General features: G+C 36.9%; 1 protein-coding gene and 1 pseudogene across 2 annotated transcripts in view; one reads left to right on the top strand and one right to left on the bottom strand.

Annotated features, from left to right (window-relative positions):
- The window catches only part of LOC127624688 (solute carrier organic anion transporter family member 2B1-like), a 59,278-nt gene extending 51,003 nt beyond the window's left edge, over positions 1–8,275 (top strand). For both annotated transcript variants that reach the window (XM_052099522.1, XM_052099523.1), the window contains 4 exons: positions 4,374–4,543; positions 5,305–5,369; positions 5,950–6,070; positions 6,447–8,275. In XM_052099522.1, the coding sequence (XP_051955482.1) occupies positions 4,374–4,543; positions 5,305–5,369; positions 5,950–6,070; positions 6,447–6,654 (564 nt within the window). In that variant the 3' untranslated portion in view covers positions 6,655–8,275. The remainder of the gene's footprint in view (positions 1–4,373; positions 4,544–5,304; positions 5,370–5,949; positions 6,071–6,446) is intronic.
- Positions 8,276–19,942: 11,667 nt separating this feature from the next.
- On the bottom strand, positions 19,943–23,563 carry LOC127625444 (alpha-2-antiplasmin-like; annotated as a pseudogene).

Below are 23,563 nucleotides of genomic sequence, written 5' to 3'. Positions count from 1 at the left end.
TCTAAAAATATATGTGACAAGTGTTTTATAAAGTAACTTAAAAGCACAGTAATTAGTATTCCAATTAAGCAATTAGTAAAGTAACCTGATTATAATTTTTTGTTAATAACATTTGTAGTGGATTACTTTTTTTAGTAACTTACCCGATGCTGGTAAGCATGTTGCTAAAGCTGCCGCCACACTTGCAGTCTCCAGTCAACTCCAGTCAACTGTTTTGGCCGAGGGTCTAACACTGACAGTTTTACAGAGATCTCGCACTTTTCAGTCTAAGTTATGTCATACTTCCCGATATGAAATGGTGGAGGGGAGACACACACATAACAACTCACCGCAACTATCTCTCTCTAATCCCTGTTATGTTTGGTGAAATAACAAAAAGAGTACTACATGAGCACAAACAATTGCAATAAAGTGATTTTAGGATGTTTTCAGATGTAGCTTGCTTGAGTTGTGCCAAAAAAGGGGCATGTTATACATGAAACTGGTGTTGAGTGGGTAGAATTCAATGAAGCTGTCAGCTGAGCACATGTGAGGCATCTATTTCTCAAACTAGTGACTCTGATGTACTTGTCCTCTTGTTTAGTTGTACATCCACATCTCTTTCTGTCCTTGTTAGAGCCAATTTCAAGCATTGTATAGCCTTCATTCCTCAAAACAATGATTGACTGATGAGTTTCTAGAGAAAGCTCTTTCTTTTTTTGCTATTTTTGACCTATATTGACCTTAAGGCATGCAGTATAGTGGCAACTCAAAAACAAATACAAAGACAATGTTAAGCTTCATTTTATGACCCAAATAGCTTTCAACTGTGTTTGATATAATGGCAAGTGATTTTCTAGTACCAAATTAACAATTTAGCATGATTTCACAAAGAAAAAGTGTTAGAGTGATGGCTGGTGGAAATGGGGTCTGTCTAGATTTGATCAAAAATTACTTTTTTTAAATAGTGATGGTGTTGTTTTTTATATCAGTAATTTCCTTTCCATGACTATACTTGGTTATCAGTTGAATGCCACTTTGGTGAATTAAAGTACCAATTTCCATCCGAAACAGCAAAATCTGTACATTATTCAAAATGTTGACTGCCAGTGTGTACATACATTTATATATATATACTGTATATACAGGTGAAACTCGAAAAATTAGAATATCGTGCTAAAGTTCATTAATTTCAGTAATTCAACTTAAAAGGTGAAACTAATATATTATATAGACTCATTACAAGCAAAGTAAGATATTTCAAGCCTTTATATGATATAATTTTGATGATTATGGCTTACAGCTTATGAAAACCCCAAATTCAGAATCTCAGAAAATTAGAATATTACATGAAATCAATAAAAAAAGGATTTTAAATACAGAAATGTCGGCCCTCTGAAAAGTATAATCATGCATATGTACTCAGTACTTGGTTTGGGCCCCTTTTGCATTAATTACTGCCTCAATGCGGCGTGGCATGGGTGCTATCAGCCTGTGGCACTGCTGAGGTGTTATGGAAGACCAAGATGCTTCAATAGCGGCCTTCAGCTCTTCTGCATTGTTTGGTCTCATGTCTCTCATCTTTCTCTTAGCAATGCCCCATAGATTCTCTATGGGGTTCAGGTCAGGCGAGTTTGCTGGCCAATCAAGCACAGTAATACCATGGTCATTGAACCAGGTTTTGGTACTTTTGGCAGTGTGGGCAGGTGCCAAGTCCTGCTGGAAAATGAAGTCAGCATCTCCATAAAGCTTGTCTGATGAAGGAAGCATGAAGTGCTCTAAAATGTCCCGGTAGACGGCTGCGTTGACTCTGGACTTAATAAAGCACAGTGGACCAACATCAGCCGATGACATGGCTCCCCAAACCAACACAGACTGTGGAAACTTCACACTGGACTTCAAGCATCTTGGATTGTGTGCCTCTCCATTCTTCCTCCAGACTCTGGGACCTTGGTTTCCAAATGAGATGCAAAATTTGCTCTCATCAGAAAAGAGGACTTTGGACCACTGAGCAACAGACCAGTTCTTTTTTTCTTTAGCTCAGGTAAGACGTTTGACATTTGAAGCCCATGTCCAGGACCCGTCTGTGTGTGGTGGCTCTTGATGCAGTAACTCCAGCCTCAGTCCACTCCTTGTGAAGCTCCCCCACACATTTGAATGGCCTTTTCCTGACAATCCTCTCCAGGCTACGGTCATCCCTGCTGATTGTGTACCTTTTTCTTCCACACGTTTCCCTTCCACTTAACTTTCTATTAATGTGCTTTGATACAGCACTTTGAGAACATCCAACTTCTTTTGCAATTACCTTTTGAGGCTTTCCCTCCTTGTGGAGGGTGTCAATGATGGTTTTCTGCACAACTGTCAGGTCAGCAGTCTTCCCCATGATTGTGAATTCAACTGAACCAGACTGAGAGACCATTTAAAGGCTCAGGAACCCTCTGCAGGTGTTTAGCTGATTAGAGTGTGACACTTTGAGCCTACAATACTGAACCTTTTCACAATATTCTAATTTTCTGAGATTCTGAATTTGGGGTTTTCATAAGCTGTAAGCCATAATCATCAAAATTAGATCAAATAAAGGCTTGAAATATCTTACTTTGCTTGTAATGAGTCTATATAATATATTAGTTTCACCTTTTAAGTTGAATGACTGAAATTAATGAACTTTTGCACGATATTCTAATTTTTCGAGTTTCACCTGTATCAGTGGGTGTGGCATAAAATCTCAGAGAGACATTTATTGGAAATAATAAAAGTATAATGTCCATATAGGGGAAATTAAAGTGTCATGGGGGGAATAGTTTTCATAATAAAGGGGGAACCTGTCATCCTCGTGGTGAGACGGGAATCCGTGAAGGGATATAGGGAGGAGAATGGAAGGGAATGGAATAGCCCAGGCATGAGCTGGGTCCGTCGGCTGCACAAAATACCCTCCAGGGTCCACGGTGCGAGGGGCGGCTGCGTCCTTGGAGACCTGTCTTCCCAGGCCCACGGCAGGGGGGAGGGGAACGGGGCCCAGCCACTAGTCCGTCGGCCCCAACATCTGCTGTTCTCCCCCGGTGACTAATATAATCCTTCCGAGGAGCAAGTAGGGCGGTGCATCCGCTTGTCCAAACCCGCCCAGCTCTGGTCCTGGGTGTACGAGGATACCAGTGTGTGCACACGTGGAGATTTGAAGTTGGCTCCCCAAGAAGAGGTGCTCCCATCGTGAGCCTGGCTGTAGGGCGGCACTAAGAGGCGGGGTGACGATGACGAGTCAGAGTTTGCAGGGTTTTTTTGCGGGTTTCCTCCGGGTGCTCTGGTTTTCCCCAGTCCAAAAACATGCAGGTTAAGTGAATTGTAAACTCTAAATTGTCCTGTCTGTGTGTTAGAAAGGGCATCTGGGCACCCCCACTGGGGGTTTTGCAGGAAGGGCATCAACCCTTCTACCCTAATGGTGTTTAGTGTTTGTTTGTCTATGTTTATTGGTCATTGCTCTTCATGCAACTTCATGTCATCATGTGCTCTCCTGTCATTTTTAAAGTGATTAACCTTATAAAATAAAAAGTAGATTTTCACAGTTTCAGAATGTTAATATCAAGTGTATTAGTTTGTTTTACTGTAAATTTAACAGATTTCTTTTTTTACAGTTCCAGCATGGTCATGTAAATTATAACAGTTTTAAACTGTAAAATTTACAGGTTGTTCTGTAAAGTTTTTGACATTTTTACTGTATTTTTTACATAATTATTCTGGAATCCACAGCTGCCATTTTTTGTTGTTGTTGTTGTAAAAACAACAGGATTTTGCTTTACAGTGTAGCTGTTCTACATGGAAAAGCCACTAGGAGAACAGGTATAAAGTATCATTGTTATATAATTGTGTTACATAGGTCCAAGGTCGCATAAACCTGTCTGGGGTGAACTTGACAACGTGCTTGACCCTTGTGAATTTTTTGTAAAAAAGTTGTATATATTGATCTATTTCTTACCCACACCTAGCATTTAGCTTCAGAAGACATTAATTAATCCACTGGAGTCCTTTAATCCACATTATTTTTATGATGGCTATATGTGTTTTTAGTTATTTTTTGGAGGTTCAAAACTTTGGCACCCATTCACTTGCATGTTTTGGACCTACAGAGCTGAAATATTCTTCTAAAAATCTTTATTTGTGTTCTGAAGAAGAAAGAAGGGTGAACTAATACTTTAAATATGTAGTTGTTAGGAATTGTTTTACAGTTTCCTGTAAATATGAGAACAACAAAATCGGATGCAATGGAGCTTAACATCAAAGGTCCTTACTGGCATTAAGTTCTCAAAAGAAAACTGGGAAAGCTTTTCACACCCAGTAAATTAAACTATGTATTTTCCCTTTCAGTATCTAAGCCTTTAATCTCATTGAATCTCCAACAGAACTACACAGACTGTAGCTGTGTGTCATCAAGTGGCTCTCTGGGCTTTGCATTACCAGGAACATGCAAAAGTGGTTGTGCCGATCGCCTCATCTCCTTCATGATCCTCTCCTCCATCACATGCTTTGTGGCTTCACTTTCTCATACTACATCTTTCATGATGATACTCAGGTATTTCCACAAAAAAAAAAAATGTACATACAAAAAAAAACTAAAACAGGTTTGAACTTTTACATGCTAAACAGGCTGCAGCTTGTTTTAGTGCAACAGTTGCATAATCGATGTTTCATAAGACATGCTAGCTTTTAAAAAGCAGTGAGCTTCATTAGCCTCAGATAATTTCCACATCCTTTCCTTTAGTGTAAGTATTATGCATGAAATCAAAATTACGATTTATAGGGATCTAAATCAGAAGATCTTTTCTGATACTGAACATGTTTAAATTCAAAGAACATAAGTAAATGAACATTAATAAATAGTTCAATTCTACTATATAGAATCTTTGAGATACAAATTCTGTTAGTTTTCAAGGTACCACATTTCTATCAAAATACTCTTTTGACCTTCTAGTCAGTGCAAAGACTAATGTGTTCTCCCATTTACTTTATCCTCTAAAGAAAGTTATAATATTAAAATAATTTATTTGACAAAAAAATGTGCCCTTTAGCTAGATTATAGTTATAGTATTTATCATTCTAAAATACTTGCTCTCAACAACCTGCCTGTGCAGGCCTCTGGCAACGTGTCATGAAAAACTGACATCAAGATAGTAGCAGACGTCAAGAGATGTCTTTAAAAACCAATCATTTTGGAACTTGTGTACTCTTTATGAAAGGAAATTACCATATACACAATGTCATGTATGTGTAATAAGAGGTGTGAACTGTAGTTAAGTAAAAAATGTCGTTTGTTTGTTTATGGCTTTTGTTCAGGACTGTGACTCCAGAAGACAAGTCTTTTGCCTTGGGAATACAGTTCATGCTGTTTAGAGTGCTTGGTAAGAAAAAGAAGTTGATCATGCAGAACAGACGCAGGGGTAATCAGGGCTGGGGCATTATGGGGACATAATTCTCTAGTATAGTCTTAGTCTTCAGATGTTTTTAAATGTGTTTTGACAGATCTTTTTGTATTTTCGACATGGTATATTCAAGTCAGTCTTTTATAGTTAAGTGTTGTTTGGCTTTGTTTGTTTTGTTTGTCCTTAATATAACAAGTTTTACCAGTATTGTGAAAGTTCCAGATGTGATTTCTTGAACTGAATTTCGAAATATCTCTTCATCTATTTCACAACATTGCATAATTCAGAGGTAACATTATAACAGAGATCATATCATAATGGGAAAAGGTGTGTTCAGACAATATTTGTATAGATTTACTCTATACAGTAGGTCTCTTTTGTGGTAAGTTCTCATCAGTCTCTGGTGGTGTGGTAGATGGTTTAATGTAAATACATTACAAAAAAATGTGTGGGAAACAATTATGCACTGAATAAGTATGTATGGTTATCATCATCACAGTGGATTGTATAATATGTGCTGAGCCAATTTTATATTTAAGGAACTTGTTTTCCCTGACAGCATTTCTCCCAGCACCGGTGTTGTATGGCAGTGCCATTGATTCGACATGCATTTTGTGGGGAAAGAAATGTGGAGAAAAAACATCATGTAGCTACTACAATTTAGATCTTTTCAGACACAGGTGAACTTTTAAATTGATTTGCTATAGAATTGGTACATAGTGCATTATAGTCAAATCATGTACTTTATTATCATATACACAGAGTAACATGTTACACAATGTAATAAAATACAGAAATATGTGTCCACTGGATGCTTAAGAAGAGTAAAATTATAGAACAGAAGTTTAGAAAACAGAAATGTACAGCTGATTACATGAAAAAGAATAAATAAAATTGCAAATTCGTTACTATATTTATAGGCAACATATTTATAGGCACATCTATGCACTGCAGCGTATACTGTAGGCCTACAGATAATCATGTAGTATGCTAGTGTGTAATAGTGTAAAAAATATATTTCATTGTAAATATTTTGAAACATTTCTTTGTTTTCAGATTTCTGGGACTCCAGATTTTCTTTATATTTGGTGGCTTCATCTGTTTCCTCCTGTCTTTTCTGATGCTTCGAAGGAAAAATTCAACCCAGCTACAAAATGAGCAGATGAAGAGCCAGACTGAAAGTGAAAGCTCCCCAGAAATGAAAGATACCATACAGTCATTGGGCAATTCAAATGGACACTGCAGTACACAAAAACGTCCTTAGAGAGTAAAGATTAGACAGAAGGAATGTCCATTTGTAGGCCTTAAGGTAGTAAGGCGCTAGAGATCTTGAGATTGGTCTCTCAACTTTAATTATTAACAGCCTGACTATGTGTCATAAGCTAAAATTGGCCACGTTTATGACAATGACGAAACCAAACTGTGAGTTTGAACAGCTGTCTTCAGTGAGTCATGATAATGCAGGGAATAATAGTTCTTCTGCCAAAAGCACAAGTGACCACTGTAGAATATTGTGTTTGTAAAACACATCTCTTCTTATATATATTTACTTAGTTTAGACCCAGTAAGTACAAGTAGCCAAAAATATTGATATAGAATTTCTGTCATTTTGGTGCCCTTTATTTATTAGTATAATGAAAGTTATACTATTAGTATATCTGCATAACGGTCACCCAAAAGACTCCAATGGTTTAATCCATGGCTTCTGAAGTAACTCAGTTGATTTTGGGTGAGAACAGGTCAAAATATAACTCCTTTTTCACAATAAATATCAACATCAGCAGTTTTCTTGACAAATCATGATTTCAAGCATGATTACTCTTCCTAGCACCATCTAACATTCTGCAAGCTTGAAAACGTAATTTGGTTATATTTTGGTCTGTTCTCACCCAAAACTGATATACCCTTCAGCATAGGCCTGTTTGCTTACTAAATATTTTATCACATTTGTAAGTTTTGTGCTTTTTTGTCACTTTGAAGTGTTCTGCTACAGTATAACCCTGATTGAAAATAAAATGTCAGTTTTCGTAAATGGATTGTGACACCAGACTTTTTAACTATTTAACTGTACTTTATCAAAGTAATAATTATGTTGGATAGGTTTTTATTTTAAATAAAAATTCTAATTAAAAAGGAGAATATGTGTACATGGGAAAACATGAAAATAGCATGTAATAGGGGAAATTACTAAATATCTTTTTAAAGACGCATCTTTTTAACCCTCTGGGGTCTGAGGGTGTTTTGGGCCCTGGAGAAGTTTTGACATGCCTTGACATTTGTGCTTTTTTCAGTTGTTTAAAAACATATTAATGGCTACAGTCTGATAACAATGTATTCAGCATGACATTCAGCATCAACCCTTCTACCCTAATGGTGTTTAGTGTTTGTTTGTCTCTACATGTTTGGTCATTGCTCTTCATGCAACTTCATGTCATCATGTGCTCTCCTGTCATTTTTAAAGTGATTAACAATACCTTATCAAATAAAAAGTAGATTTTCACAGTTTCAGAATGTTAATATCAAGTGTATTAGTTTTTTTTATTGTAAATTGAACAGATTTCTTTTTTTACAGTTCCAGCATGGTCATGTAAATTATAACAGTTTTAAACTGTAAAATTTACATAATTATTCTGGAATCCACAGCTGCCATTTTTTGTTGTTGTTGTTGTTGTAAAAACAACTGGATTTTGCTTTACAGTGTAGCTGTTCTACATGGAAAAGCCACTAGGAGAACAGGTGTAAAGTATCATTGTTATATAATTGTGTTACATAGGTCCAAGGTCGCATAGAACTGTCTGGGGTGAACTTGACAATGTGCTTGACCCTTGTGAATTTTTTGTAAAAAAGTTGTATATATTGATATATTTCTTACCCACACCTAGCGTTTAACTTCAGAAGACATTAATTAATCCACTGGAGTCATACAGATTACTTTTATGATGGCCATATGTGTTTTTAGTTATTTTTTGGAGGTTCAAAACTTTGGCACCCATTCACTTGCATGTTTTGGACCTACAGAGCTGAAATATTCTTCTAAAAATATTTATTTGTGTTCTGAAGAAGAAAGAAGGTCATACATACACTTCTGAGATGCCATGAGGGTGAGATTTTTTGGGTGAACTAATCCTTTAAATATGTAGCTGTTAGGAATTGTTTTACAGTTTCCTGTAAATATGAGAACAACAACAGCGGATGCAATGGAGCTTAACATCAAAGGTCCTTACTGGCATTAAGTTCTCAAAAGAAAACTGGGAAAGCTTTTCACACCCAGTAAATTAAACTATGTATTTTCACTTTCAAGTATCTAAGCCTTTAATGGCTACAGTCTGATAACACTGTATTCAGCATGACATTTTAAGTCATTGAAATAAGGCCATATAACACATACTAATCATTTGTCTACAAGACTTTTGAGAACTGGAACTTGTAGCCTATAGGTGTTGCTACACAATGATGTGAAAACCATCCTGATCGCTCATTCATACAAAACAATACTCTAATTTAACTTTTGTAAGACAATTTTAGTGTTAGAAAGGTCATATGCGAGGAGGCGTGAACTATCATGAATATTGAGGTATTTCACACCTGAGGAGACAAAAGACCCCTCCCCTGGGCCTATCAATGAGGAATGTGACAGAAAGAGAATGAATGTGAGGAGACTTAATGATCAAAATCAAGTTTTAAGTTAAAAGAAGTAATCTGACTATACATTTTCTTTACATAAAGACTTTACTTAATTTTATACCTTTACTTAAAAGTTTTAGAAGAAGTCTCTTCGGCTCACCAAGACTGCAAAATACAGTAAAAACATTTTGTGAACTCTTTTTACAATTTAAAAGAACAGTTTTCTATTTGAATATATTGGAAAATGCAATTTGTGATCAAAGCTGAATTTTCAGCATCATTACTGTTATCTTCAGTGTCACATGATCCTTCAGAAATCATTATAATATTCTGATTTTCTAATATGGGCATATTTAAAGTGCATTTTACTCATTTACACCTGAACAGATATTTGCAAGCACAGGCATTGATGATAATGAGGCAGCATAAACACTAGATAAAATATATTCTAAACATTCATATAATTTTATATCATAATACATATCATATTTATACAATTTAAATATCTGCTTTAGCCAAAACACCATTTAGGAGTCATATTTCAATGTCAATACTCTGAATGCTGGCTGGCAAGTCTGGAAACAGTCTCACTAGTAAAATATGTAATTTTTTATATAAAATAGCATGTCAGCTAATGAAAAGTATGACTTACTCTTCTGAAATTGTATCCTCGGCTGGATCAAGTCACTCTTCAAAATACAAACGTTCATCGGAGTCCCGCTCTTCTTCTGAGGAAAATTGTAACACTTCTATCCAGGAGTTTCCTCGCCTGTGTATCCTTACAAATGCGCAGTAAAGTGAATTAATTGTTTACATCAAACCTCACTGTCGGGGATGTGTACCATTTGCCTTGATCGTCTCAGCACATTAGTGTATGAATAGAGCACTCTGCTGGTGGGTGTGATCACATTATCTATAATTAGATGAACCGGTAAAAAATGTACATCGCTTTGTTTCATACAGATTACATTGCAGGAGAATATTTGTTTTAAATTTGAATTTTTTTATTTAAAAGTAGAAATCTTAAGCTTTCTTTACATATGTTTCATGTTTGTGTGATAAGTATTCACGGAGTTTCAGTTTTTGTGACAGAGTTTCACGTTTTTGTGATGTGTTTCAGAAATATGCTCGTGAACACGGAGACTGCTGAAAGCTCACCCTTTTTATTTTCTTTATTTTACAAAAGCACAAGGTTTTATTGTTATTGTGAGTGTACACAAATAAAAGCAGAGCCTTTATAATCTCTAATTATGTCTTTCACTTATCTGTATGCCCCAAAATGACAGAGTATTTTAAGTTGTTTCTGCTGTAATGACAAAAATATCCAGCAGGACGCGCCGGCGAGTTCGACGACCCCAGAGGGTTGTGATTCTGACATTATAGCCCTCCTCTTTCATAAGGAAGTTACAGAAGGGAAAGCCTTAACCAAGGCCTTCTATTTTCCTAGATAAATTTGATGAAGAGGTTCCTCATATTACAAAAAACAATTGTACGGTTGAGGAAGTGGTATAGATTGAAATAAGTATAAGAATTTAGGAAGGACATTCATTTTCAGTATATTAATGCATCCAATTTGAGATATTGGTAAAGATATCCACTTGTTAATTGACTCAGTGATAGATTAAGTCACATAGCTGTAATTACTGGGGATCAAGTCGCTCAGGGCAGGCGTGATATTAATACCTAAATATTTAAAACCTTGTTGTGCGTTGTTGAATGGAGTCTGGATAGGGGGTGAAAAAGGCTCTGATTCTTTAAGAAATAAAATCATAGATTTGGTCTCATTCACTTTATAGCCCAAAAAAGGTTCCAAATGTATTAATTAGGCTCAACAGTGCAGGTACTGATGTTTTCAAGTTGGACAAAAATAATATAATGTTGTCCGCATAAAGGGCTAGTTTATGCTCAAGGCCGCCATTAGCAATTCCTGAAATATTTTTGTGTTCTCATATTGCAATGGCCATAGTTTCTATGGCCAAAGTAAAAAAAAGTGGTGATGGGGGTAGCCCTGGCGTGTGCCTCGAGAAAGCTGAAAAGTTTTAGAGATCACATTGTTAGTCAATATCTCTGCTGTTGTGTTAGAGTACAAAATTCTTATCCATTTTATGAAGTAGGGACCAATTCCAAATGGGAGTTTCAAAAAGGTAGTTCCACTACACCCTGTGAAATTATTTTTCTGCATCCAGGGATAGTAAAGCTGTGTCAGGGACTTATTTTTAAATATGCATATTATTGAGCACATGGCGTATATTATGAAAAGCTTGTCTGCCTTTTACAAATCCATTCTGATTGGGATTGATTAGATGTGGCTTGTATTTGTCCAATCTACTGGCTAAAACTTTGGCAATTATCTTTGTGCCCGAGTTCAAAAGGCTGATTGGTCTGTAGGAACAGAATTTTTATCAAATGATTCATTTATCATATTGAGTAAGGGGGTTATCGATATGTATACACTTCTTTCAGTGCCCCTCAGGCCATAATATCGAGGCCGCTGATTGGCAAAATGTCTTTTGCACATGTGAATATCTTGTGTCAGCATTGGTTGGCACTGCTCCACCGAGGAGTGCTGGAAAAAGTGCCCCAAGCATGCGCAGACAGTGGTGGTCCGGACTCTTGCAGAGAGAAGGGATGAAAATGAAGCTATTTTCCCCCACATAATGATTTATAATTTATATATTACACATTAATATGCATTTTAAACATACACCTTAAAATAAACTTAAAATATATTTTGAAAAATCTCAGTTTATTTAACAAAAACAAGTGGAGCGGTGCCCAAGCACCCCCTATGGACCAGCTGTCACTGATACTGATAGAAAAACAGAAAAAAGAAAAAAAAACTTTAACATCAACCTAGCTTTCATTGGTTGTGTGAACTGGACTATTTTTAAACACATTCAAAATGGCTTAAAGTTGTGCATGAATGGAAAGCCAAATCACTTATTACCGACTAAACAGCAATTTGTGGTTTCAATGTCTTCGAGATGCATTTAGACAGGCTCTTTTTCCTCATGGGAGCTCTTTGGATATATCTCAATGTGTTCAGGTAAAATTTCTCAAGAAGAGCCAGGGATGACAGATGTGCACTCTGAAGAAAATGTTTTTGGTTTTTTTACACAAAATAATGCATGAATTGAGACTGGGCTGTAGGCTGTGATAACAAATACAAGATCATGGGAAAGACAGCAGAGAGAAGTGGGAATACACAAAAAAAGATTGGATACGGAAGCATGTTGGTAAAAACAAGCATTGTATCACAAATTTGAAAAAAAATGGATAAAATATGTTAAAGATTTGTGTGTATCAAAACGTTTGGTTTGGTTAAATGTCTTTTACTTATATCCTTTTCATTTATCCCAGTATTCCCTGTCCAGAGAGCTCAAGATATCTGAGGTATTTTAAAGCATTCCTAGAGCAAACCATTATCCGTCCTGTGGTATTCTGTAATTTTTGACCGAAATAAATTTTCCTCATTTAATAAAAATGGTTTCCTTTCTCTGAGCAGTACAAACCTTGGTGACTTTCCTCAAATTGACATATGAACAAAAAAACTAATTTGAGCTTGATTCGATAAGTCTAAGTGGTTGTTAGGAAGGCAGGAGGAGGCAGACGAGTGGTGAGTTCTAAGTGCGGTTTTTAAAAACATCCAAAGGGTACACAGGCTGGGGAAACATCCACGGTGGGCAATGGTAACATAGGCAAAAGAACATCTGCAAAAGAACATCCACATTCAACGATCGACAATGACTGGGGAACAAACAGGGTTTAAATACACAAACACAATAATGACTAAACGAGACACAGGTGAGAACAATAAGTGACTGCTGGCAGTGATGAGGGCAAGGAACTATGGGAAGTGTAGTTTAAAACAGGTGACAGGTGAAACATGGGGCAGACAACAGGGGATCGTGACAGTGGTCTTAAAAAAAGCAACACCTTTGGGAATTTGCAGCCAAATCACCATTGAAAATGAATGGGAAAGACCAAAAAACTTCAAATTTCAAACAGAGATTATAGGGTGAGACTCTAAAACAGGGGTTTTCAATTAAAATTCCAAAAGGGTATATACAGTATGTATATATATACAGGTGCATCTCATCTTTTCTTATGGAAAGTGTTTTCCATAATTTAATTCAAAAAGTTGAACTTTCATATATTCTAGATTCATTACACATAGAGAGAAATATTTTAAGCCTTTTTTTGTTGTAATCTGAAATTCGTTCTGTTCTATTTAATGATTCAGTGACCATTTCTGGGGATGCCAGAAGGTAGTGACAATGAGTTTCTTTTGTGAAATGAGTTAGTGACTGAATCAACGATCAAAAGAAAATTGAAATCCTTTAAAATGTGTATATCTACAGACCTACATAGAGACTTTTAGGTTTTAAGCATTATAAGAACAAAGCAAATCTATAATTTCCCTACAGTTTGTGAGTTGCTGAGCATGACTTTTATCAAAAGACAACAATACATTTATGCATTTGGCAGACACTTTTATCCAAAGCGACTTACAGTGCACTTATTACAGGGACAATCCCGGAGCAACCTGGAGTTAACTGCCTTGCTCAAGGACACAATGGTGGTGGCCATGGGATCGAACCAGCAAACTTCTGTTTAACAGTTTAGTGCTTTAGACCACTACACCACCACCACTCCTGTATAATAGTCAACAATAATAGTCTTATAATAATTATAATGAGTTTCAATAATGTCTGTTCGTTTTCTTGTATAAAAAGTGTGTATACATGTCTATTCACTTCAGTAAAGTAAGTGTTCTAATACAGCAGATCTATCTTTTTTCCTACATTTTGTCGAATGCACACCAACACAGGCAAAAAACAGGAGCTGATATTAAAAATAGCTTTACATATTTAACACAGATCTAGTAATCTGCTTAAATTGGCAAAAACAACAGATCAAACTATTTCCTCACTAGCATAATGTAAAATGCATAACTTAATGAAGACTCATGCGCTGATATAAACTCCACTTACAATGTGGGCTTAAAAGGATTCTTGTCCTGTTTTTTTTTTTTCTGCAGTGCATTTCATGTAATGCCGATAAATAATGCTTATTTGTGTGTACCTCATCTCTAGATTATTAATTTGGAACTACATCAATGCCAATAAAAACATGGATAAATGAAAATTGTTTAAAGCAACTTTATAGAAATGAATGGAGCCACATTGATTAGACTGTCTGACTGACGGCCTGTTACGTAAGGGTTGTTTCGGCTCATGAAACTCACCTGTGATTGACTGTATTGTCGCACAATCATCCCAAAGTAACAAAACAAAGACTACTGTATACAAATCCACCATTTGGACTCAGCATGGGTTTAGCTTGGAAAAGTGCAGGGGACAAAAATCCCCTTTTTAAAGAGTGCAGGGGATGTGTGTGAAAAATATTAATTGTGGTATGTACAGCTCCGTAGTTTTGACACGTTGCTCACTTAAACTGTAGAAATGAGAATATGGGTTAACCATTATCATGATGCCTCGCAGTCCAGATGAAACCAAGCCTGGGTCCGGTCCTGGACCGCAGTCCACTAATTGGTGACAGCTGTTCTAAAACATCCAAAACATGTACACACACCCACTCACACACAAACATATTTACACACACACAAGTGTGGTTCATTTCTGTTTCTTGGTGTTCATTTTCTAGACATTATTACGAATTTACTTCGAGTTTTAAAATTTTTATGTTTTAAATAAATTATTGGGAAAAAAATGCTTATTTTTCTTAAGTGCTGTGTCTTCTCTTTGTGACATCATGGTCAGGTTTGACTGCAAGCATAATGACATTAACTGAAAAAACTGAAATTATTATAAAATGCTAAACGTTGACAAATTATAGTTTTGCTGGGGTCAGACAAATCAAACCACAATCTGAGAAAGTAGTTACTATGTCTGATTTCAAAGAAATTGATGGCAAAATTTTGGAAGAAACCGTACAGCACCTTAAAACATCAACCTGCGCCCTTGATGCACTTCCCAGAGATTCTTATTTTAATCTCTTCTATGTAAAGCACTTTGAATTACCATTGTGTATGAAATGTGCTATATAAATAAACTTGCCTTGCCTTGCCTTGCCTAATGAAATATACATACTGAAAAACATAAGTGGCCTACAGTATATTCATAATAAATGTACAGCTTAACTGAATGTGTGCAGGTCAGAGTCAATGCTCATCTTCACTGATTCATTTTCTTGCTCCATCATGGGTATGAGAGCTGGCGCTTCTCCATCTATTTAGAAGATCTCCATTTTGTTAGCCTTGCTGAACCTAGTTATCCATTTACCTGCAAAAAAAAGTGCAAATACAAAGTACTCATAACACAGCTTGTAACTATAGTACAATAACATGGGTCTTATGGTGCATTCAAGTCCTCGTCAATCGTCAAGTAAAACCAAATGATTACCAATCAGAATTTGCTTCTGCCATGATTCTTAAATCAACATGCCTCCAAATTGGAAAGTCTCTGCGCTAAGAAAAACTTCCCACTTTGAATTACGACTTTGTGGTGGTGTTCATGTGTGCTCAACTCGTAAATATGGTCATTCTGACATGACTTGAACACACTATTATTAGGAAACAGAACATGAACAAGATCTTATGGAAAAAACTGTCTCAGTGCTTGCCATTTCAATAATTTTCCATAACCATTTTCAATATTTAAGTCAATTTTTGCAAGAAATTCTCCTCCCTGCTCAGTCAATCTCCACTTTCACTTTTGTTTTTGGTGATTTGCATTCTTCATGAATATCACCATCTACTGGCCATGGAGAAGAATTTTTAGACAAAAATTTAATTAAATATCGATCTGTTTCTCACCCACACCTATCATATCACTTCTGAAGACATGGATTTAACCTCTGGAGTCACATGGATTAGGCTACTTATATGCTGCCTTTATGTGCTTTTTGGAGCGTCAACATTTTGGCATCCATTCACTTGCATTGTATTGACCTGCAGAGCTGAAATATTCTTCTGAAAATATTCATTTGTGTTCTGAAGAAAGAAAGTTATACATATCTGGGATGGTATGAGGGTGAGTAAATGATGAGAGAATTTTCATTTTTGAGTGAACCTTTTCTTTAAGTAGCACATAGGGGGCCACATAGTCCTTCTTTTGAAATACAATGTTCCACATTTAAAACCACCATAAAAAAGCCAGACTACAGTTTGCAAGAGCACATGGGACAAAGATCTTACTTTTTGGAGAAATGTCCTCTGGTCTAACGAAACTAAAATGTAATTGTTTGGCCATAATGACCATTGTTATGTTTGGAGGAAAAAAGGTGAGAACACTATCCCAACTGTGAAGTATGGGGGTGGCAGCATCATGTTGTGGGGGTGCTTTGCTGCAGGAGGAACTGGTGCACTTCACAAAATAGATGGCATCATGAGGAATGAAAATTATTGCCAAATGGACAATGACCCAAGCATACCTCCAAAGTTGTGATAAAATGGCTTAAGGACATCAAAGTCAAGATATTGGAGTGGCCATCACAAAGCCCTGACCTCAATCCGATAGAAAATGTGTAGGCAGAACTGAAAAAGCATGTGTGAGCAAGGAGGCCTGCAAAACTTACTCGGTTACACCAGTTCTGTCTGAAGCAATAGGCCAAAATACCAGCAAATTTTTGTGAGAAGCTTTTGGAAGGCTCCCCAAAACATTTAACCCTAGTTAAACAATTTAAAGGCAATGCTACCAATACTAACAATACACTTTGTATGTAAACTTCTGACCCACTGGGAATGTAATGAAAGAAAGAAAAACTGAAATAAATCATTCTCTCTACTGTTATTTTGACATTTCACATTCTTAAAATAAAGTAGCGATCATAACTGACCTAAGGCAGGGAATGATTAATAAATTCGATTAAATGACAGGAATTATGAAAAACGTATGTATTTGAGTTTAAATGTATTTGGCTAAGGTGGATGTAAACTTCTGATTTCAACTGTACATGTGTCTGACAGCTAAAAGCAGCCGGTGCCAACCAGACATCACTTCAGTCTGTTACGATGAACTTCAGAGAATGAACTGATGCCATCTCCAGCCATAAGACGTGGGATACTTTATATGCCACTGCCTGAACCTTGAACTTAGGATAGCTCTCACCAAAATGACAGGCCAGTTGAACTGCGATGCACCTTGCTCATCTCTGCCTGCATCACCTTGGTATAATGGTGGACTACACTTCTGAAATGGAATAAATAGACTATCAATTAATTGCCAACAAATGCCTTGTCCAACTAACAATGGACAATGCATCTATGTTAAATTCTGCAGTTAATCCAAGATGGGCTTCAAAGACATTAGTCATTAATCTTAGTTCAAACCAAATCTTTGTTTAAAAAATGGCTCTTAAAACTTTTAAACCATGACTTACACTGCACATATATATGTAATATTGGCATTATATTCATGCTGTTAGCCAGAGGGGAACTGGCCCCCACAGTGAGCCTGGTTTCTCCCAAGGTTATTTTCTGTAAAGCTGCTTTGAAACGATGTGTATTGTGAAAAGCTCTATACAAATAAAAATTATTTGACTTGACTCGGTGAGAAGAATATAATCTCAGAAGGCTATTCTGAGATGTGAGTTGGCACAGTTTTGGCTGCATGAGGGAGATCTACACAATATTAGGTGTGTAGGCTCACGACCCGGCCCCGCCCTCCGCCCTGCCACACAGTTATTTGGACCATGGCATGATTGTTGGTGCCAGATTGGCTGGTTTGAGTATTTCTATAACTGCTGATCTCCTGGAACTTTCACACACAACAGTCTCTTGAATTTACTCAGAATGGTGCCCAAAACAAAAAACATAAATTAAGCGGCAGTTCTGTGGATGGAAATGTCTTGTTGATGAGAGAGGTCAACCGAGAGTGGCCAGACTGGTTTGAACTGACAAAGTCTACAGTAACTCAGACAACTGCTCTGTACAACTGTGGTGAGAAGAATACTATCTCAGAGTGCTATTCTGAGATGTGATTCAGTGTTGTTTTGGTGGCACAATGGGGAGCTACACAATTTTAGGCAGGTGGTTTTAATGTTGTGTCTGATCAGTGTGTGTGTATATATATATATGTTATATACGTATGTTATATATGACACATATTTTAATAACTAAACATGAGATGTAATGCCCAGCCTTTACATAACTCTTGGCACAGTAAACTGCAGGCTCAGACTCACTCAAGGAGAGTTTCCAATAGCAATTTCCAAAAAGGCCAAAAACAGGCACTCTCTCAAAAACTTTTCCATCTTTCTTCAGCACATCTGGTTTTTATTAAGCTCGCCTTCCTGAGTTCATGTCCATCAATGGACAAAAAATCACATAACACTTTTTATCTAAACTGGCTCCCTCACTGTCTCGCACTGGACGCACTGGATGCTCTTCCTCCCTAGCCCTCTGGCCGCTGATTCAGCGGAGGAATTGTGACAACCCCAGTGTATATTTGTCACAATTGTATACTCCCCAGTCTGGGCAGGTCGTGGTCTTTGCAGGACATTTTCCCCCTGAAAGAATAGGAATGGGAAAGGACGTCTTCTCCGACGCATCTGTAGCGTTAAGATTTAACTCTATGACGAGAAACGTAGAGAGAGAAAAGGCCACGGCTGGGCAGCTGGCTCCCATACAAGTCATGTCGTCTGTTCCCATATGTGTACTGGACCCTAAGAGCGGTATATGACACCTTTTGTTGGGGGTGTTGAGGAGGGTTACGTGCAGCTGACCCAGCTGCTTCTAGCACGCAACAGCCTGCTTGCACCTGGCTCGGCAGCCACGTAACACGGGTTAGTGCATGGCCCCTAGTGGGACCCCTTGTGTCACTTCAATCGACACAACGTCAAGTGAGTGACAGAAGGGCAACGTCATGGTTACTGTTGTAACCTCCATTCCCCGATGGAAGGAACAAGACGTTGTGTTCCCACTATCGTGCTACGTGCACGTCACTATCCCTACCACTGTAATGCGCCGTAACCGTATTCTCGGCTCCTCAGTGAAAACCTGTCTGACATTCGCTCGCCTGCTCCCCTTTATACCCATATGTCATGGTGCGGGGCATGCAAATTCTGTCTGCCAACTTGACATTGGCCTTTTCTCAAGTTCAGAGGTGCGCGAGGCTCTCAGAAGAAAGCCCTTGTGTCACTACAATCGACAAAACGTATCATTCCTTCCATCGTGGAACGGAGGTTACAACTGTAACCATGACGTTTTCATTGCATAAGTTTGTTAACCCCTAATGGAGGTAACCATACATACAATTTGTAAAAGACACATTTTTAAAAACTCTGGAGATAGTTTAGCAAGTGCTTTGCACTTGTATTCTCATACAAACACTAAAACATACTATATGACTTGTTTATTTACTTGTAAACTATACAAGATTTATTAACATCTTTAGAGCCCTATTAAAAAGAGAAAAAGAAGAGAAGAAACTACACAAGTAAAAACATTTATGTTAAAAAATACATTATTTACATATACAGAAAACACAGGTAATTTGAGTTATGTTTTTATGGGACTGACCTGGTTTGTAGTAGTTTTCTCACAGCTGTCTCCAGCAACTGTGTGTGAGCAGATGTATTAGCAGTGATATATTTAAGAATACCGCCCTTTTCTGATGACAGAAGAAGGTCTGTAACTTCTGAGGAGAAAATCTTTATGGCTAATTAATCAAATGTATTTCATTATACTAATATGTAACTTTGTTGAATGTACTGCTCCTAAGGAAAGGACACAAAAACTTTTACATTTATCTTTTGTTTACATTTTATTTGATACGTGTTACCATAAAGAAATGCTATGTGAGGATCTGAGATACATTTTGATTAAAAACCTCTCTCCATAATAAAGAACATTTTCAGGTACAAGGTCCCAATTTTATGTATATTCTTTGCCTGATATAACTCATTTCACTATCGTAATGAACTCTATTAGGATTTAACTTTATTATTTATTAAATTAATTAATTGTGCAATTGTATACACCTGCATCTTTTTATTCAATTATTAGTCAAATTCACTAAGTTGATTATGTATTACTTTCCCCATCCCATTGTTTGTTTTCGGTCTTACCAAAGACAAACTATGAACCTTATTCAAAATAAGCGCTGAATAATGTCTCTGGTCATCTCATGTGTTCAATAGTTGCAGGTCAAAAAAAATAAAAATAAAAATCATAAACAGCAACACCCTCCATTTCACAAAAGCACATAAAAGCGGGCAAAGTCTGTATTATGAACAGATCTATGTACATCTCTCATTTTAGTTCCCATTCACAATCTCTTGATGTCCGAGGAACTGCTGAGGAACGGTTTCCTTCCACATATTTAACACGTAACTTAGCATGTTTTCCCAATGCAGGCCATCACTTAGTGTTCCATCCTTCTGGGGTGCAATGGTTCGTATGCCGCTGCTTTCAGTTTTCGCCTCATCACTTTGTTCAGCTGTCACTCCAGGGTTAGGGTTGGTGACCATACTCATGAAGAGAGGAGTGAAGGAAGCATCATCCACCAATGCAAAGATGAATGGCATGTTGACTGCAAAAGTAGGAACGGTACGCACTAGTGTAACAGAGGTCACGGACAAGGCCTCGGCCCCTTCCTCACTTAGCTCCATGCTTGAGGCATGTTGTACACACAAGACCACTAAAGGGCCCTGTGCGATTCTGGAGGGTTCAGGCACAGTAAACAGCAAGCCAAGACCTGAAGAAAGGAGATGAGAGTATGGGAATAAACCATGGGTTAGGAATTGGATGGTTAGAATTCCCCGTTAGCTCCTGCTGGTAGATGCTGGAACTACACCCTTTGGCAAAAAGCATGTTTCTCAGTTGACAGTCATTCAACAGTTGCCGTGTTTTCTAAAAAGTGGTAGATTATGTGATGTTTCTGGTTGAGGACTCAAAGTAAGCATTACGTCATTCATTCCATTCAGGCATCTCATCCAGTCATGATCCAACTTATGTCTTGTGAACTTATGTTATTCCATACTCTCAAGTCCTCTGCAAGATATAATTTCCTTCAAAGAAACATTTTAATCGCAATTATTTCATTACATCATACTACATTTTTTTGCAAGGGACAGATTGTTTTTGAAGTGCTCTTAATAGCATAAAATTTACTTTTTCCCTTATTCACCTATATTTTCCCTTATCTGCCACTATTGGTGAGTGATCATTCACATGGCAGTCGATCCCAAAGCTGAGCACCCATGAGCAAAGATGGTAGTCTTGATTTTGTGTATTTCCAGGGAACCCTGCACTAGCTAAGCAGACGCAATTTAAAAGAATGCATGCTGAAGGATAGAATTTTTACAGTCCTGTTTTCCTAAATATTAAACTCTCTCATCATATATTCAAGGATTTAACCTCAAAAGAGCATGTTAATGCCACATGATGGATAACTGACAAGTTTTGATGAAATTCACAGCAAAATATCAAACAAAAACCAGCTCTTGTTCCTTACCCATGTTTGTGAGTGCTTGCTGCAGATCCTGTCAGTACTCAAATTTAAATTTGGGTAGTTTTACATCCATTGACTTCTCATTTGGGAGATGTTCATACAGGTCTGATATGTTGAGCTTTGCAGCCGCAGCTGACAAATTTCCATCTGTTGGCACTGGCATTACCACCAAAAGACTTATATTTCCTTGGAAAGGGAACCTTGCAACCTGAAGGGATATGGACAAACACCAACCCTTTTTTTAATAATTTAGAAAATAATAATAATAAAAAATAAAGAACAAAATCATGATTATTAAAAAAATAAGAAGAACAAAATGTCAGACCTGTGTGCCATAATAAGTTATAACTGCTGTCTGAATGCATACAGATTGGACAAACCTTTAAAATGAATGGAGTTTATCAGCATAACAACAACATTAGGTGGAAGACTGGACATAAAGTTGGTTATTCAACCTTTTGTGGCTTCTTCCACCCAATGATTGCTTTCCTCAATGGAGGTCAGTTGTGCTGCTTTAGATTTGTACAGGTGCAAAGATCTGTCCACGAAGTCCTGGTTCACCCTAACCTTTTCAAAGACAAAAGCAACTGCAAAATCTTTAAAAGACACCAGTAAACTGAATAAGAATGGCATTTTAAGTGAGTCAGCAGTCAACTCTTGTGGCTGAAGGACTTCTCAACAACTTCTCCTCTGTCTTGTTCCTAGCTCCTAATGAGTTAAAAACACACATATTAACACAGACACACACATACATACATACATACATACATACATACATACACACATAAAAGCAAAATAACTAGAATACACCTGCTCTTTTACATTTAAATATCTAATGTGTACAACAATGGCAACAATAGGATGAGTAAATAATAATAGAACCTTTGTTTTAGTCCCTGATGTCTGTATGTGTATGCTAAAAACTGCTCCAATTGCTCACCCAAAGCAAGCTCAGCAAGAACAAGAGAGTCACTCAGAGGAGATATAATAATATTTGGTTGCTCAGGCCTAGGCTGTAGATTCTTTAAAAGCTCCATGCCAAGTTTTGTCACTGCACCACAAACTGCACGTTGAGTCTCCAGACTTAAGATGTCATTGCAATTCCCTTTGCCATTATCTGTTGCATCAGAAGCCTGGAATGGAGTGCCAGAGACAGGCAGATTTAAGACTGTGCTTTTTAGAAAGGAGCTAGAGACACATTGTTAGCAAAACAGTGTGGATGGACAAGTTTAGGAGTGTAATGTTATATCAAGACAATTTAGTGAAGACGCTGTTTCTTACCATAAGTTCAGACCTAAAGAAACAGATCAGTGTAAGCACTACTAGACAGTGCTTCATGTTGTAACAGCCTGGAAAACGCAACACAGAACTTCAGCCAATGGCTTCAGAGAAAAACAATAATTAGCAATAATACCATTAAATGTTATTATACTGTCTTGCCCAGTGAGAATTTCTCTTGTCACAACTTATTTTTGAAAATGTCAAAAACTATTAGAATCATTTTTTTAAATGAAAAAAAAAAAAACTTATATTATATGAGAACTAAACATAAATATGTTGATGAATGGTTTTTCCAAGGACCGCATGAGTCAACATGACAGTTTCTAAGCAATATTTTCAAACAATCGCCATGCTATTACACATTACACAGCATAAAGAAGAGTTATTTTCATGTAAGTTTTCATACTATGTGATTTAGTATGTGATTTTTAGACAAGTTTTGGTCGAATACTAAGTGATTTGACATGTTTCAGTACAATTTGCTAATGTAGCAGAAATCCCCCAAGGTTTATGAAATGTTTTTACAATTTAATTAATCTAAAAAAAATGAATAACTGCAAGAAAGATTTTCAAAATTTGAAAATGGTTGTCATTCTAGAAATATTTTCTTATGCATACCTGGATTTCAGCTAACCTAGGAATATACCACAGCTAAACTAAAAAATCAGGGATATTTTGGTAAACAAATGGCCAAAATTGTATAAAAAGTTGAAATAGACCAAACTTACCAAACCAAAATTTTTACAAGAAACTGGTGATAAATTTTGTGAGAGTGAATGCTGTAGTTCTAGG

The sequence above is a fragment of the Xyrauchen texanus genome, chromosome 31 (genome assembly GCF_025860055.1).
Source record: "Xyrauchen texanus isolate HMW12.3.18 chromosome 31, RBS_HiC_50CHRs, whole genome shotgun sequence".
Classification (NCBI taxonomy): Eukaryota; Metazoa; Chordata; class Actinopteri; order Cypriniformes; family Catostomidae; genus Xyrauchen; species Xyrauchen texanus.
This window is presented reverse-complemented; position numbering and strand designations above follow the sequence as displayed.